Genomic DNA, 16,020 nt, shown 5'->3' on the forward strand with positions numbered 1-16,020 from the left:
CAGAAGTTCTTTAGGAATGCAATAATGTAAATACATGAAACCCACAAAGAAACTTTACAAAAGAGTTCCATGAAATCAGAATGGATCTATAACACAGCTTTCCTCGCCATTATAGACTTCAAAAGAAGTAACTTTATCCGTAACTTTATCTATAGATGCATATATTGCCTGTGTATCAAATTCAGAATGTGTATAAAATCAAAGCCAATCCGCTCACATTAGTCAAGTCCCTAGAAAGCTCCTCGTTGCCGTAGTTGAAAGGTGACAGCATGATGCCTGATTTGGTCTCCAAGAATAGCGTGCTTGGAACATCGCTTGCCCTTGGAAGATGATGCATTCCAACATTTGCCCAAAGAACTAAGTCTTCTTGTACGATATTCTCATCATTTAAGAATGTATTGAAATCGACAGGTGGCTTCATCATATTAGCAATGATTTGGAGCCCATACAGTCAACTCACATTGTTTGGTAGGTTCATGTTATACATCGAGCTAGCACTCTCTTCATCCTCGTTGTATTTGGTCACGTAGACGTGCTGTCTACTGAACACAGCATTCCGCTTCATACGTGACTGTGTGTCTGGCGTATCATGGATAACGGGAGTTGATGGCATTATACGATAGGCTGGATTATAGCCATACTGAGTTTTCTTATCCAGGTTCGAAAGGAGCAGCCAGTGATCGTAGTTGTTTGACCAATTCATACCTTTCTCTTGTTCTATGTTAGATGTGTTGATCACCTTGGACTCATAAGCATCTTCATCCTCATCTTGCCAAAAGAATTTTGTATTTTGTACGTCTATGGACTTTTCCACCAAGGTGTTGCTCTCACCGAGAATGTCCAAGTCGAATTTGAATAGGATAACGTGGTCGTGAATGTTTCCGAAGGTTGTATCAGAGACTTGAGTGCCAAACTTATCGCCACCCCTCGAGCTGTGTGTCTGAAGAAGATAGCCGGAGGCTGATGCTGATGCTTCAATTGTACCGTCCGGCATGAGTGCATAGTCTATCATATAATCATAGTTTCCAGGTGTGCTTATGCTTCTGATGACCAGTTTTGAGGCTTTGTTAGAAGAGGCGTCGTTCACTCCATAATGCCTAGAAATTGGCTGGAGAAGAGGCATCTCGAAGATGCAAATAGAGTTGGGAGTTGTAACATCATGTGTACCATTCCAATAGTGCGTTGCTAAATATGTGGCTTCGTCGGCACAGTCATAGCCTTTGAGAAGAGGAGTGAGCTTCTCACCCAACCCGATACCTCTATCAAGGAGAAAAGAATTTGCATTTGTAGGAGTATTTGCTGAGTAATGAGATACTGCTTCTTGTAGACTAATTTCGTACGCTATTCTAACACTATTAAAGCGCAAGTCGTGGATGCTAACACCAGTCTCTGGGTTGTGAGCGAAAAAAAAGTCCCAATTGAGCCATGAAACGTGGTTCTGCTTATCATCAAGCCTGTATCTGAGCCCCTGTTTTGACAAACTGATAGGCGCAGGACGTTCCTCGAGATCTCTGACTGGTACATCAGGGCGACGTCGTGACCAGTGTGCTAAATCTTTTTCGGTGAATTGAGGGATGAAATTCGCAACTTCGCCTTTCTCATAGTCTTCTGCGAAAGATTTCAAGCTTCTCCACACTTTATCGCCGTACACGATCTTTAAAACACTCCATTCAGAGAACTTTTGACCAGAGATATCTATTAAAATGTGGAATCCAGTGAAGCCACCCCACTAAGTCCTTGTCAGTATAACTTTTTGTGTGAATATTTGTTGTCACTTACGAAGGCAGAATCTTCTGGGGTTTGTGAAAGCTCTAACCATCTCAGACGCTTATCGCTGTCAAGGTTGAGGCGCTCATCTAAGTACATGTACTCTTCCAAGCTCCATGGCTTGCCAAGCAAGTCTTCAATTATCGCTGAAATTGGGGCGAGAGCATAATACACGAAAACCTTCTCTAACATTTTATCCTTGTGTGCCTTGGTTCTGCGGCTATTGTGAGGGATAGGTGGAGTGTTGGTTGAGTGTACCTGGACGTTGTCTTGATTAAGTGGGCCAACGGTGTATGACCTGATGGAAGGGTCGCTTTCCGAACCGTGTACAATGATAGCTTTAGCATATCTATCTGGTTTGGAACCGTTGAAGTTCAAGTATTCTAATGTTTCATATTTCTTTGGTGAGTTGAGTGTGAGGAGTTCGACGTAGTTATCAGCAGGGCCAGCATCTTCCAAACTGGTGAGATTGAATTTGTCATAGATAAATTCATATGCTTGATTGAACTCTTCTGATGTGAGTTGATTGAAAGGGTTTTCCTTGACATTCTTCGTCTCCTCGAATGTTGAGAATGGTGGATTGTAAGAAAGTGAAAGCGAGATGCAGCCAAGTATAACCAAAGCCACAGATTTCATCCTCAGCGTTTCTCAACAAAATGTTCATTCTTCGTTAGGATATTCAAACGCTGGGAATTTAGTCTACGTGTTTGAAATCTGCATTCCTGTGACAAAGCAGTAGAAATTGTGTGAAAAAAATTGAATTTTTGATTGGGTTTGACATATTGATTTATATCTTTTGCCGTCATGATCTTCTCATCAAACAACAGGAGCCGAGATATACGCACACTGGGATTTCTGTCGTTGGCATGTTTTCTGGTGCGATCTATTTAAATTGCTATTTCTAGGATAACGAATAATTCTAGTATGGCTGGTCGGTCTCTTCGATTGGTAGTGTGCAAAACGCAGCTATATGTCAAACTGGGGATGTTACGCGTAATAGATTAGAATGCTTGAATATTTCAGACACAAGCTACTCATTTGCAGTTGGTCCTTTCTTTGCTGCAGGCGGTTTGGTCGGTAGCTTGGTGATTTCACCTTATCTGGGCAATCGTGTGGGCTGGACAAACCTTTCCCGCGTAGCATTCAGCGGATATTTTAGCTTGATTGGTCAAGTAATCATCGCAATTACCCCATTTGCATCCCTTCTCTTCGTTGGCAGGCTGCTCTCTGGAATCAGCGCGGGCGTTGCAATCGTTGCCGTTCCAATTGAGCTCGAGAGGATGAAGGACAGCGAGGACAGCTACCTAGGACTGCTCACACAAATCTCGATTGTCACTGGTCTCACCGTCTCTCAAGCGTTAAGTTTGGCCCTTGCCAAGCCGACATACTGGCGTCTTATGCCGATGATTGCAGGACTGATATCAGGTATCCAATTGCTTCTACACAGAAGATACTCTCCGTTGCCAACAGAGGATTACGAGGAGAATGATGAAGTTGTGCCTCAATTATCAATGCTTGATGTCTTAAAAGACAGGGAAATGAGACCAAAGCTCATTAAAGCAGTCGTATTACTTGCATCTCAGCAGTTCGCTGCTATAAACATCATACTATTCTACTCCAAAATGATCTTTAACAGTGACCTAATCAGCATGCTGATAACATTGGTGAATTTTTTCATGACATTTCTCACGTTACTCATACTAAATATGCTCAGCAAGAGGTCATTATTTAACGTAAGCTATTTTGGTGCAATTGTATCACTGGGGATACTATCATTGTCTCTAGAGCGTAATTACATGGTGACGAGTATAGTAATATACGTCTACATAGCCAGCTACTCGATCGGATTGGGACCACTACCATTTGATATTCTCGGGCAGCTCTCCACAGAAGAAACAAAAAATTCGTTATCAAGCATTGGGTTGAGTGTGAACTGGATAACAAACATGATAATGTCAGCAGGGTTTTCGATATTGGTTGGTGTGGTGAACAAGAATATAATTTTTGCAATATTCTTTACACTGAATATTATTGTAGCAGTTGCTCTTAATGTCTTATGGTGACGACCTGAACGATGGCTTAGATTATAACTTTGATAACATTGAGTCTGAAAATGAAGGCAGCTTCGTAGATGAGGAGTTCGCTGCTGGTGATGATAATGAGGAATCGCTACAGCTAGCTACTGGGCAGAAGAGAGTGAGGGATGATGTAGAGCAGCCCCAGCAGAAGAAGAAGAAGACTAAAAAGACCAAGCATTGGTCCAGTCAAGTGCCTCAAGTAGCGAAATCTGCGCAGTCGAGTCAATACGACTTTTTAAAAGATCAGCTTAAGTCTGTTTATGGCAAATTATCCGATATTGAGATCGAGGAGAGGGTTATTCCAGGTGAGCTATTCTAAATAGCCTATAAACCGACTAACCTTGGATGAAAATTAGAGACAGCGATTGATGCTACACACGAATACAGTCTTCCTAGGAATAAGGATACTATTACAGACTTTATAAGCACACAGTTTAGCAATTTGAAGGATTCGCTTAGTAAGCCAAACAAGCAGAAGGGTAGTCCGAGATTGCTTGTTATATGCTCATCTGCGATTCGTTGCGCTGATGTTGTTCGTTCACTCAAACAGCTCAATCCATCAAAGGACATTCCAATTGCCAAGTTATTTGCTAAGCATATAAAACTGCATGAGCAGAAGGATTTCTTGCAGTCGAATCAGACTGTTATCGCAGTCGCAACACCAAATCGAGCAAAATCACTTATAGAGGATGGCACATTGAATACAAAGTACCTAAGTTTGATATTACTTGATTCTAGTTATACAGATGATAAGCAGCGGACATTGTTTGATGTACCAGAGACCAAAACTCAGCTATTCGATCTACTCAATTTGAAAAGCATATATGAGAGGTTCAAGGGAGAAATTGGCGGACAAGGAGACAAAGGACGTAAGACAGCGTTGTGTTTATTTTAATACTAGAAATACATACAACTTGAGCCTATCATTCATTATTCCTCACCAACCCAACGATTAGCTATTTCACCAATGTAAGGGAGTGGATACCTTTCAAGACTTTGGGCATCTCTATAAGCCTTTAAAGCGCAATTGCCGAGTGCGAATAAGTCGAGAGCGATAGCGCACCACTTGAAGAAAGAAGGAAAGCGTAGAATGAGTAGGAGTAAGTGTATAAGGGATAGAATAACTGAAAGTAAAGCAGATTGATAAGCGTGGTCTGTATATGTTAATGAGTTAATTGATAGCAAAACAATAATCTCACATCGTACGTAATCCGAGGTAGTCTCAACGACAAGAATCAAAAGGGCTGGGTGGTTATAGGTCAATGAGGGGAATTGTATATTTTACGCTAATACACACCACTAATTGGACCTAACGAATATGCAGATGCAGCTTCAACGTCAAGTCTCCAGCCTAACTTTGTATCCCATGCGCCAACAGCTTGACCAGCTTCAAGGTTTTCTGTTTCCTGGACGTCGCCATAGAAAGGCTGAGGGATGTTTCCAGATTGATAAGAATTGAGACTAGCAGGTGGATACGAGGACATTTGAGTAGAGCAATGATGGTTCAAGTTTGAGAGGATTAAAGAGGTATTTAAGGCATAAAATATTTATTTAATTCAGTTATTCAAACACTCTCTCAGTCGTACGTTCATCACTCAAAGCTATAGGAATGAACATCGCAATTATAATGCCCTTAATTGGGCTCATCTTCCATACTTATCAGATATTCATCAGTCCTCAGCTTCAACATTTCGGTATTCGCAATAAATCCATCACAAACCGCAATTCGGACTCTTGTAAACCGATCCCCGAGTTTGAAGGCTGCGAAGGTAATTTCTAAGCTTTTTTTTACAGGAACGTTGCTTAAAAATTATATTCAGATATCCGTTATCATCAATCTGCTAATGATTTATACCTCAGTTGCGCTCCAGTGGAATCTAGGTTACTCTGGGGGCCCGGTCACGCGGTTTATAATGAACAGACCAATGAAGATTATATTGCAAAATATAATTTAGATTCTGGAATATTCACTAAATTGGTTATGGATAAGTTACCTCAAGGTGGTCTTGGCAATCACGGTATTGATCTTGTTGACAACTCAGATGGTTCTGCTGATATTTTTATGGTTAATCACGCTAGAAATGTTAGCGGTGATACAAAATCACCTACTATTGAAACTGTTGAAGTTTACAAGACTAGTTCATCAAATCAACTTACTCACTTGAAAACTTTCAGTGATCAAAACGTCATGTACTCACTCAACGCTGTCGCTGCTGATGGAAAAGGTGGTATTTACTTCACTAACGATAAACCAACAAGAGTTTGGAGAGAATATGTCGATCTTGCACTTCTTGCTACAAACTTCGCTACTTCAACACTTGGTCACTGTAATGCCTCAGGTGAATGCAAACCAGTTGGTACATATACATCACTCAATGGTATTGCTAGAATCGATCAAGATCATTTCGTACTCAACCTCCAAAATGAAGGTAAACCTTTAATCATGCAAAGGCAATCAGACGACACATTGATTCAAGAACAACAATTCCACATTGGCTCACCAATCGATAATGTCTCATTCGATCCAGTTACCAACGAGGTCTACGTCGTCGCGTTCCCAAAAGTATTTGATACACTGAAAAGTATGAAAAACCCTCATATACATAAATCAGCAGTCCAGATCTATCGTCTTTTCAGGATGGAAATAAGCGATGAGCAGGTCAGAAAATTGTACTCTGAAGAACCTGTTCCTGGCAACAAGTACTACAGATGGAGAGCTGAGTTAGTTTTAGAAGATGATGGATCGAATGTATCATCTGTTACAACAGCTTTCAGAGTCAAGGACAAGCTGTACTTGGGTGGTTATGTCAATCCAGTTGGATATATCTGTGACATTTGAGTCGTTGATGATGCTACTTCTACTCATACACTGAACGACAAGCCCGATTAAAATATTTTCTTATATCTTAGATTTGATATACTCACAGTGAACCAATCCATATGCCATTGTCCATGCTAGTATGTAACTAAAGAGATTATCGCTCGTTGGTATTATAATCTCTGATAAGCCTCCTTGAAAGTATGCTTTATAATTCAATGATCTTGTTTTCAGTGTTATCAATAATAGTGGTAGCAGTGGTCCTAGCACCAAAAAGAAGATAAGCCCGCTCAAGTTGATCAAGCCAAGTACTCCTGCCACTCCACCTAAGAATAACGACAGCGTTGATCTAATTACAAATAACTCTCTGTTATTTTTCTGCTGGTTATCTGTGTAGATCGGATCCCGCTTGTCCTCCTCGTTGAATTGCACGCTGGTGTTCATCTGCTTAGTCTTGGTAGTTGAGGTTAGAGAGGCCAAGTGAAGGAGTATAGACATCAAGCTTACTTGATAGCACTGACTGAAACTTCTTGGTTCAAGGTCCCTTCGTTACTTGTCACGCTGCTATCAACTTACACAGTCTTGAGGAGGTGTAGTTGAACAGGTTGCAACGATAGTCCAGTATTAATTATGCTTACATCTTAAAATTCACAAATATCAAAACAGCTCATACAAATCAAGGAATGTTCAAGGGAAATGAATGAATCTAAGACAAACTCTAAAATTCTATGAAGAGGTGGAGGTGCTAACATAAGACTTCTTGAAGCCAGAGTACCAACCGCAAACTAAATCATTGAAGACTAAACAACAGACTGTATGTGGAGCAATACGTAAAAACTGAGCACTTGTTCCCTTGTACAACCCAGTTACACCTTCAGCTTTCACCGTCTTGTAGAGACAGTCTATTGGGTTCTTGTAGAACTGTCCAACTGACTTTCCATTCTCCATTTTCTGTGTAGGCTGATTGTACATTCTTGTGAGCGCAACATCAGGCGGCTGCATCATCAAACAAACGCAAGCGCCTGAAATACTTGACGAGAATATAAAGTTGGCTAAGGAGGTTGGTTCAAATATACCATTAGATGAGAAGTATGTTTTGGCAGCAATGTACGTTGGTAGTTGGACGGAACTACCCATGCATGTTCTTAAGATTGCTGCATCCATACCTCTAATTAATCCTGATATACCTTCTACCCGTATAACTGATTTGAGTGCATCATAGCCGTGTCTATAATGATGCTGAGTTCCAACTGGTAAACTTGGACTGTACGCTTGCATGCGCGCTTTGATAAGATAAAATGGATTTCCACTAGCCGCACCCATCATTCCACTAACAATACCCGCACCAACCGATGTTGTTGTAACATTCTTATCGGCAGGTATACCTGTATTGAGTTTGAGCGAGTGTGGAGATGCAATAACAAAAGTACTCACCCGTTAATGAGTTCAACTGTCTCCTGACAGGCTCGTAGAATCCTTGTTGGGATTTAGTAGATGATATCACATCGTAATGACAGTTACCAACCTAATCTACATCCGTTGAGGGCTGAATTGAGTGTGAGAATGCAAAAATTCATTATAACAGATACCGACCTGTTTGATAAACATAAGAAGTTCCCAATCCCCTTTGCAAACCTCTGATACCTTCATGCCTATAAGTTTTCGTGAAAACTTCACCAACGTTGTTGTAAACCTTTACGCCTTGCTTTGACAATTCTCCCTGCAACTGTAATCTAGTCTTTGCCACTTCCATTGGATTTGAGAGTGTAACTGCCCCGCAAGAAGCTGCGGCTCCGCAGAAAAAGCCCTCAGCAGTTGTTAATTCGCTCATCGATTGAATTTATTATTTATCTTGCTTCTTATTTACACTAATTGGTGTAGCCTTCAATATGCTATTTGTACAGGTTGATGTATTCTGGATAACTAAATTTGAGTTTATGGTATGACTTGGCTGTAGCTTGTAGAATTCGTGTGACACTCTAAATATTGGAGTATCTGTATCCAAGCCCTTTGTACTCGTTGGTGGTGTGACTAAGAGGAAGTCCATTGACTCACAATAAGCTGAAAATCATCCGAGTCTATGGCAGAATCCTTCAAAGCAGATGACGCGTCTATTATTGCCATATCTTCTTCCAACTAAATTTCTTGTAAGCGTATGCGTATCCGTTTCACGTGCTTCTACAGACCTCTTCCCATCCTTCGCTTTCGTCAAATTCCTTTACCTGCTTGTATTTATCGTCTAGTAATTTAGTTGCCCTTGTGTTACCCTCCATTAAGCCTTTGCATCCCACTTGCTTATCGCCTAAGCCCATGACGGAATCTAAAGAGATGCACACGACACTCACTGTAGGAATAGTTCTAATGAATGAAATGTAAATGAATCTTTAATTGTTATTTAAGAATGCTTAACAATGCTTAATTAGCTTAGATATTCTTCTCTAACCACTGCTCAACATCCTTCTTGTCTCTGGCTAACCATTGAGAGTTACCCTTGACAGCATCGAGGCCTTGGTTGAGCGAGGAAGAGTACTTGCTTGTGTCTCTGTGTTTAAAGAACTCTTCAACCTCGTTAACGTCGTTTGGTTGAGCAAGACCATCGAATGAGAAACTAATTAGTCTACCAAGTGAGAAATTACCTTCCAATCTCTTCTCGAGCTTATTAAGGTTAGCCTTTGTGTATTCCCATAATTTACGACGTGAGATAGGGTTGTTGCGCAATGCTACGTATGGGTACATTAAGTCTCTGTTGATTAGGTGGTTAGTTGGTGTATAAAATATTCCATCATCACTCACTGATTCTTGAAGCCGTGTTCAATAAAGTCAAAGGTCTTTTCAATGAGTTCTTCATGCTTTGTTGACCCTAATGCCAACATCGCAGCAATCTTGTGCATTGGAGTTGGTGGGTTAGGGTTTTTAACAATTTCGAGACATTTGCTCCATTCAGCTTCACCACCGTGTTTGACAGCTTGTGCGTAGATAACCCTGAGCAAGTCGTTTGGAATGAGAGAGTCGTCGTCCTTTTCAAGTAATGGTTGGAAGCGTCTCTTTATTTCCTGAACCACAGCTTTATCATTAGCAGCAGCAGCAGATGCAATCGACAATTCTCTTAATTGAAGAACATCTGGAGAGTCACCCTCTTTATTGTCAAATCCAACTTGTTTAACAAGTGGGGAAAATAATTTGCGTCTGAGAGCGTCAATCTTTTCTCTAACTGATAAGCTTTCTTCACACCAGACACTAGAAAGGTTAGCTAAGCTTGTAGCCATTGATGACCATACAAGGTACTCCTTCTCGTTCTTGAGTTGACTAATGAAACCCAAAGCTCCAGATGTTGGGCCATTACCAGCCTTGGCTAAAACGAAAGCGTCGTTCACTAAACCAATTCTGTCATTGAGTGAGAATGACGAGTCTGACTTTGACGCTTCAATGCCAAGCTTAGCTAAGCGTTCAGGGGAATATAAGACTCTGTAAACACCAGCAGTTTCCGCGTTGAGTTTCCAGTTTGAGCTTGATACGTCGGATAAAGCAAACTCGGCTTGACGCTTGTTCAATGCAACAGTTTTGTCGATATGATCACCTTGACGAATGAACAATGGAACGTGCCATTCAGTTTCATTCTCTTCAGCAGTCGGCTTACCAGTGCTCAAGAATCTGTCTTGACGAACTTGAATACCATTTTGACTTTCGTTGACAGTGAGGACAGGGAAACCTTGCTTGAGTGTCCAAGGATCCATGATAGCTTGTACGTCGATTCCAGCTGCTTCAGCGATACCGTTCCAAAGGTCTTGGGTTTCAGCGTTGCCTGTGATGTGTGAGGGTAAATTGGTGGATGAAAAATAACTCACCATAAAGGTGCTTCTTGAGATAGATTGAAACCCCTTTCAAGAAGGTTTCCTCACCGACCATGTTTGAAAGCATGCGAAGGACAGAACCACCCTTGGAGTAAGAGATGGCGTCGAAGATTTGGTTGATCGTAGCAGGATCTTTAACAGGAACTTGAATAGGGTGAGATGATTTAAGTGCATCCAAATCAAGTGCTCTGTGGAGGTGTTGAGTGATAAATTCACTGTAGACCTTCCATTCAGGTCTGATTCTATCAATGACGATAATTTCACCGACCAAGGTCGCGAAAGCTTCGTTTAACCAAAGACCGTGCCAATCTGCCATAGTAACAACATTACCGAACCATTGGTGTGAAACTTCATGTGATTGAACACCGACGACTCTCTTTTCAGCATCCAAACCAGACAACTTATCATCATAAAGGTAAACCGAAGTCCTACCGGTAATCAAACCCCAGTTCTCCATTGCACCTGCGTCGAAATCATTTGCAACCAAAGTGTCTAACTTTGGTAATGGGTATTCAATGTCGAAAATTTTCTCATAGAGAGGTAATACTTGAGACTTTGCATCTAAACCAAGTTTGGCTTGATTGATAAGGTCTGGGGTAGCGTAGATTCTTAAAGGTCTAACTTTACCAGAGATAGGGGACTTGTAGGAGGATTCGAGGTGCTTGAAGTGACCGTTGGCCCAAGCAACGAGGTAAGAAGAGATGAGGGGAGTCTTTTCAAACTTTGTGACGACCCACTCGTCTGGGTTAGTGGATCCAGAGTGTTTCGAGTAGTTGAAAGTGTCAGAAGTAGCTGGTGAAGAGTGAATTGGAGGCATATTTGACAAAGCTACCGTGTCTTTTCTGTGAATGATAGAAATGTCGTAAGTAGCTTTAAGGATAGGCTCATCAAGGCAGGGGAAAGATTTACGAGCAGCGGTTGGTTCATGCTGAGTGAGAGCATAGTAGATATCCTTATCGTCTTGCTTGTAAGAAGATCTATAATAGCCCATCATGCTATCGTCTAAGGTGGAGTTGAAAGAGATGGACAGGGTTACGTCATCACCTTGATTCAAGTTGAAGGGAAGGGAGAGGTTCAAGCGCTCTAACTTTTCATCAAATGAGTGATCAGGGGTTATAGATTGAGACTGTTTGATTGAATTGGTGTATAGATTGATGTAGTGTATCTTTATGTTCTTATGAGAGTGCAAGCTAATCAAATCAGTGGATTGCTTCACTTGGAATTGAATATCCACTAATCCTTCGTAATTACAATCAACCAAATCAGATTTTAATTTTAAATCGTAATTTATCGGCTTTAATGATTTTGGCAGTCTAAACTCTGACATGATTGTTTTGGTTGAAGAGGCGTTGAGGAGGTGCTGGTGATGCTTGACATGTGAGCAGCAAAAGTGGAGCTGCCTGCGATTGAAATTAGATTTTAATTTTAACCTAAAATGATTCCCCAGTGCTCTCCTCAGCGGCAACATTGGAGGAGTGATTTGAGATGAATTTTGATTTGTTTGATTGTAAAAAACTGAATTTCGTCTTGAGGAGAATTGTTTGGTGCGTTTGAATTTGTTTGATTTTGTTATCTTAACCAAGCAAAGGTCTCCAAGTGGCAGATATCTAGTCACACAGGATGATGACCATTCTTTGAATATTTTTGAGCTACTTAATCATCGTATAGAGCTGACCAATAAGCTCAAATCTTCCACTCCAATTATCAATTTCTTTATTCACTCAATTAACTTCTACTACACGGACCAATTACCTATTTTCTTATCTACGAGGGACAAACCTTTGCAATTATTGAATGGCTTGAATGGCGCAATACACTCCAGTTACAATTTAATAAAGAACGATGCTTTCTTATCTCCGTTCGACTTGTTTCAATTGGGTGATTCTCTGTTTTGTTCTTCAAAATCTTCAATCTACAAATTCAACATAAACAACTCTAACGATTTTGAATGTTTTAACCTCAAACAGTCTCAATCTGGTATAATTTCTTCCATTGACTTTAACAGCCTTTACGTCGCATCCGGTGACTTATCAAACAATCTAGCTATCTACACTTTAGATTTTGACCTAGTTTTGCTGCTGACTGATCTTCCTCAATCCATTATCCAGTTGAAGTGGCTGTCTGAGAGTTTAATTATCATCAACTTTCGACATTTTGACTACTTATACATCTACGATATAAACACACCTTCAGCTCCTTTAAACTACTTATCTAGACCTTCGAATACTAATCAAAACTTCTACTTTGACCTCTATTACAACTGGCTAATTTCAGGTGACAAGCTGGGTAATATATCTTTCTTCAACTTATCAGATCTCACTTTAGATGGTTCTTTATTCCAACCATCACATAGTTTGCGCTTATCATCAGACTCTATCAATTCTATCTCTCATCATCCTCATTTACCACTAATATCACTTACATCAAATTCAAGAAAATTTTTATATAACACATCCGACTCATCAGACACATCAGATTCAGATAATGACTCCATCAATCAAGTTGAACAATTCTTATCTTTTAACCTATTAATCTTCAATCTATCACCACCCCTTCAATAATCCTCGTAATTAATTCTAGTCACTCATCTCTTCATCTATCAATCTACGGATCAACATCGGTGGATACTCCCCGTCATTGGTTATAAAGACCGTAATCATTTCCGGTTTGACGTACTCATAATAAGGTACGCCTACATCTACCCGATCAACTACCCTTCCATCATCATACTTAATCATTTTGCCTGAGTTCACATAGTCACTTGAACTGAATTCTCCGCTTTCCCTGTTATCCTTATTTGATGTTATCTTAAATTGACCCGTTACACATATTACAGGTGTCGCATGCATCCCTGCAATCGCACTGGTTAAATAAGTGCCCGTCTCTGCTATAATTCCACCATTTGATAACACCACATGCGTCCCAATTACTACTTTTGTTATGCGTGGCATTAATGAATAAATCGTCGAATCACTGATCATTATCACTTTAACACCTTTAACTTGCTCTAACGACTTGACCATGTCTTTCCCATTAAATAATGGTGCATTTTCCGCAACATAAACCATTAGCCCACCCGAGGTTGTTGCTGCTGATTTTATAAACGATTCAGCCGTTTTGGATTTTCCAATCGTCAAAATTACATCGGTTGACTTAATGTGGTTCGACGCGTTCTTAGAAACCTGCTCATATGTAGTTTCTATTTCATCAATCACTTCTTGTATCGCTTGTATCATGACTGTTGTCGATTTTCTATTAAAGTCGTCGATATCTGAATTGCTTTTTTGAAATTGATATGACGAAGATTGAGCTGTACTATCATTCATTTGATCTTTAGGTAATCCAACGTCATATAACTTTGGTGTCATGAAGCTCGATCGAAGTGCAGGCTCTGAGCTATCTAGATTTGAAGCTCTAAGTGCTTGCTGGTATTCTTCTCTGATCAATTTAAGGACCTTGCGAGTCACGTTGATGATTGCCAACTCTTTGGGCTGTGAATCTAAAAGGGATTGACCAACAGCCTCGACGATTGCTAATAACTCTTCGATAGAGCTAAATTTCGCGTTAGAAACGACAAGTCTTAACAATAAAGCAGTCTCTAATGCTGTTTGATTGCTGCCTACTATCTTCCTATCGGTGGTCTTAACTGTGTGTCAAGTGGAACGCAGCACCCACCTTCTTCTCAACTTATCAGATAGCTGAGTTATCTGACTCAAAGTTGTGCGAGATTTTCCTCTAAATTGATTCCCATTTATTTCGATAGCCATCTTCTTCGTCGACGTCTACTTTCAACGCCAAATTCTGGAAATTTTAAATTATGCAAACCCAATCAAATGATTTACCTACAAAGTTAGAAAGAATCGGTGCTCATTCTCACATCAGAGGTCTTGGTTTGGATGATAACCTCGATCCTATATCCTCTTCGCAGGGTATGATTGGTCAACTCAAGGCTCGTAAAGCGGCTGCGATCATTATTAAAATGGTTCAACAATTCAAAATCGCTGGTAGAGCTATCCTTATCGCTGGTCCTCCTTCTAGCGGTAAAACTGCTATCGCTATGGCTATGGCTCAATCTTTGGGTACTGATGTTCCTTTCACTTCAATAGCTGGCTCAGAAGTTTTCTCTCTTGAAATGTCCAAAACTGAAGCTCTCACTCAAGCTTTTAGAAGATCAATCGGCGTGCGTATAAAGGAAGAAAGTGAAATCATTCAAGGCGAAATAGTCGAAATTCAAATTGATAGATCTCTAACTGGTGCAACTAAAACTGGAAAATTAACCATTAAGACTACTGATATGGAAACCGTTTATGATTTAGGCAACAAAATGATCGATTCCCTGAATAAGCAAAGAGTTTCATCTGGTGATGTTATCACTATCGACAAGTCTTCCGGAAAAATCTCTAAATTAGGTAGATCCTTTACAAAGTCAAGAGATTATGATGCTATAGGTCCTGATACCAAGTTTGTTCAGTGCCCAGAAGGTGAATTACAGAAACGCAATCTTGTTGAGCATACCGTCTCTTTACATGAAATTGACGTTATAAATAGTAGGACACAAGGTTTTCTGGCTTTATTTAGCGGTGATACTGGTGAAATCAAACCTGAATTACGTGAACAGATTAATTCAAAAGTTGCTGAATGGCGTGAAGAAGGTAAAGCTTCGATTGTGCCAGGCGTACTTTTCATTGATGAAGTACATATGCTCGATATCGAATGCTTCTCTTATTTAAATAGAGCTCTAGAAAGTGAATTAGCTCCACTTGTCATTATGGCTTCAAATCGCGGTTACGCTAGAATTAGAGGTACCAAGTATACAAGTCCACATGGAATCCCTGCAGATTTATTAGATAGATTACTTATAATATCAACAAAGCCATATGAGCGCGATGAAATTTTCAAGATTGTACAATTACGTGCACAGGAGGAGGATGTCACACTTAATGAAGAGGCTATGACCTTACTAGAACGAATTGGTGCTGACTGCGGTCTGGTAAGTCGGGATCATATGTGTTCCTTTATAACAAGCTAACATCCTTTTAGAGATACGCCTTAAACCTGATAGCACCTGCACAGCTATGTGCGAAGCGCCGCAAAGCTATTGACGACGTCGTACATCCTCAAGATCTTCAAAAGGCATTTAGTTACTTTATGAATGACAAGCGAAGCGTTGACTTCCTTCGTGAACAAGGCCAATTGTTAATGTTCAATCAAAGCAGTGATGGTGAACCTATGAACATGACCTGATATTTTTCGACTTTCATAATCCATCTTATATATCATTCAACTATTTATCATACTAATATTGTAAAGATCAATGTATTGAGTCTAAAAATAGCTCGATTGATAAACATCTGTTGGTTCAGCTTGCTTAGATTCATGCGGCTACCAACATAGTTGAAAATGGTAGAACAGCATCTTGTTGAGCACCTCACCAACGCTCGATTAAACGAAAAACAGGGAAATGCTTATTCGCTATTCATGATTGTTACGACTTCGATATTGACGT

The 16,020-nt window shown here is 40.2% G+C and overlaps 6 protein-coding genes across 6 annotated transcripts; 2 read left to right on the forward strand and 4 right to left on the reverse strand.

The window, feature by feature from the left end:
- Positions 1-75: 75 nt before the first annotated feature.
- On the reverse strand, positions 76-2,403 carry J056_001609 (Membrane primary amine oxidase; the record flags this gene model as incomplete). Its single annotated transcript, XM_009271237.1, has 4 exons — positions 76-168; positions 218-415; positions 461-1,729; positions 1,780-2,403. The coding sequence occupies 4 exons, from the start codon at positions 2,401-2,403 to the stop codon at positions 76-78; spliced, it is 2,184 nt and encodes a 727-aa protein (XP_009269512.1).
- Positions 2,404-2,571: 168 nt separating this feature from the next.
- J056_001610 (Solute carrier family 2, facilitated glucose transporter member 7) lies at positions 2,572-6,684 on the forward strand (the record flags this gene model as incomplete). Its single annotated transcript, XM_009271238.1, has 5 exons — positions 2,572-2,643; positions 2,691-3,752; positions 3,805-4,150; positions 4,202-4,714; positions 5,717-6,684. The coding sequence occupies 5 exons, from the start codon at positions 2,572-2,574 to the stop codon at positions 6,682-6,684; spliced, it is 2,961 nt and encodes a 986-aa protein (XP_009269513.1).
- A 705-nt stretch (positions 6,685-7,389) lies between these two features.
- On the reverse strand, positions 7,390-8,975 carry J056_001611 (uncharacterized protein; the record flags this gene model as incomplete). Its single annotated transcript, XM_009271239.1, has 6 exons — positions 7,390-8,048; positions 8,098-8,139; positions 8,189-8,209; positions 8,257-8,470; positions 8,719-8,799; positions 8,850-8,975. The coding sequence occupies 6 exons, from the start codon at positions 8,973-8,975 to the stop codon at positions 7,390-7,392; spliced, it is 1,143 nt and encodes a 380-aa protein (XP_009269514.1).
- A 112-nt stretch (positions 8,976-9,087) lies between these two features.
- J056_001612 (uncharacterized protein) lies at positions 9,088-11,982 on the reverse strand (the record flags this gene model as incomplete). The annotated part of the gene is made up of 3 exons (XM_009271240.1): positions 9,088-9,406; positions 9,457-10,465; positions 10,509-11,982. The coding sequence occupies 3 exons, from the start codon at positions 11,980-11,982 to the stop codon at positions 9,088-9,090; spliced, it is 2,802 nt and encodes a 933-aa protein (XP_009269515.1).
- A 1,108-nt stretch (positions 11,983-13,090) lies between these two features.
- Positions 13,091-14,281, reverse strand: J056_001613 (Translation initiation factor eIF-2B subunit beta; the record flags this gene model as incomplete). The annotated part of the gene is made up of 2 exons (XM_009271241.1): positions 13,091-14,144; positions 14,190-14,281. The coding sequence occupies 2 exons, from the start codon at positions 14,279-14,281 to the stop codon at positions 13,091-13,093; spliced, it is 1,146 nt and encodes a 381-aa protein (XP_009269516.1).
- A 50-nt stretch (positions 14,282-14,331) lies between these two features.
- J056_001614 (RuvB-like helicase 2) lies at positions 14,332-15,758 on the forward strand (the record flags this gene model as incomplete). Its single annotated transcript, XM_009271242.1, has 2 exons — positions 14,332-15,504; positions 15,555-15,758. 2 exons carry the CDS (start codon positions 14,332-14,334, stop codon positions 15,756-15,758), a joined length of 1,377 nt encoding a protein of 458 aa, XP_009269517.1.
- Positions 15,759-16,020: the final 262 nt, after the last annotated feature.

Source organism: Wallemia ichthyophaga, assembly GCF_000400465.1.
Source record: "Wallemia ichthyophaga EXF-994 unplaced genomic scaffold scaffold16, whole genome shotgun sequence".
Taxonomy (NCBI): Eukaryota; Fungi; Basidiomycota; class Wallemiomycetes; order Wallemiales; family Wallemiaceae; genus Wallemia; species Wallemia ichthyophaga.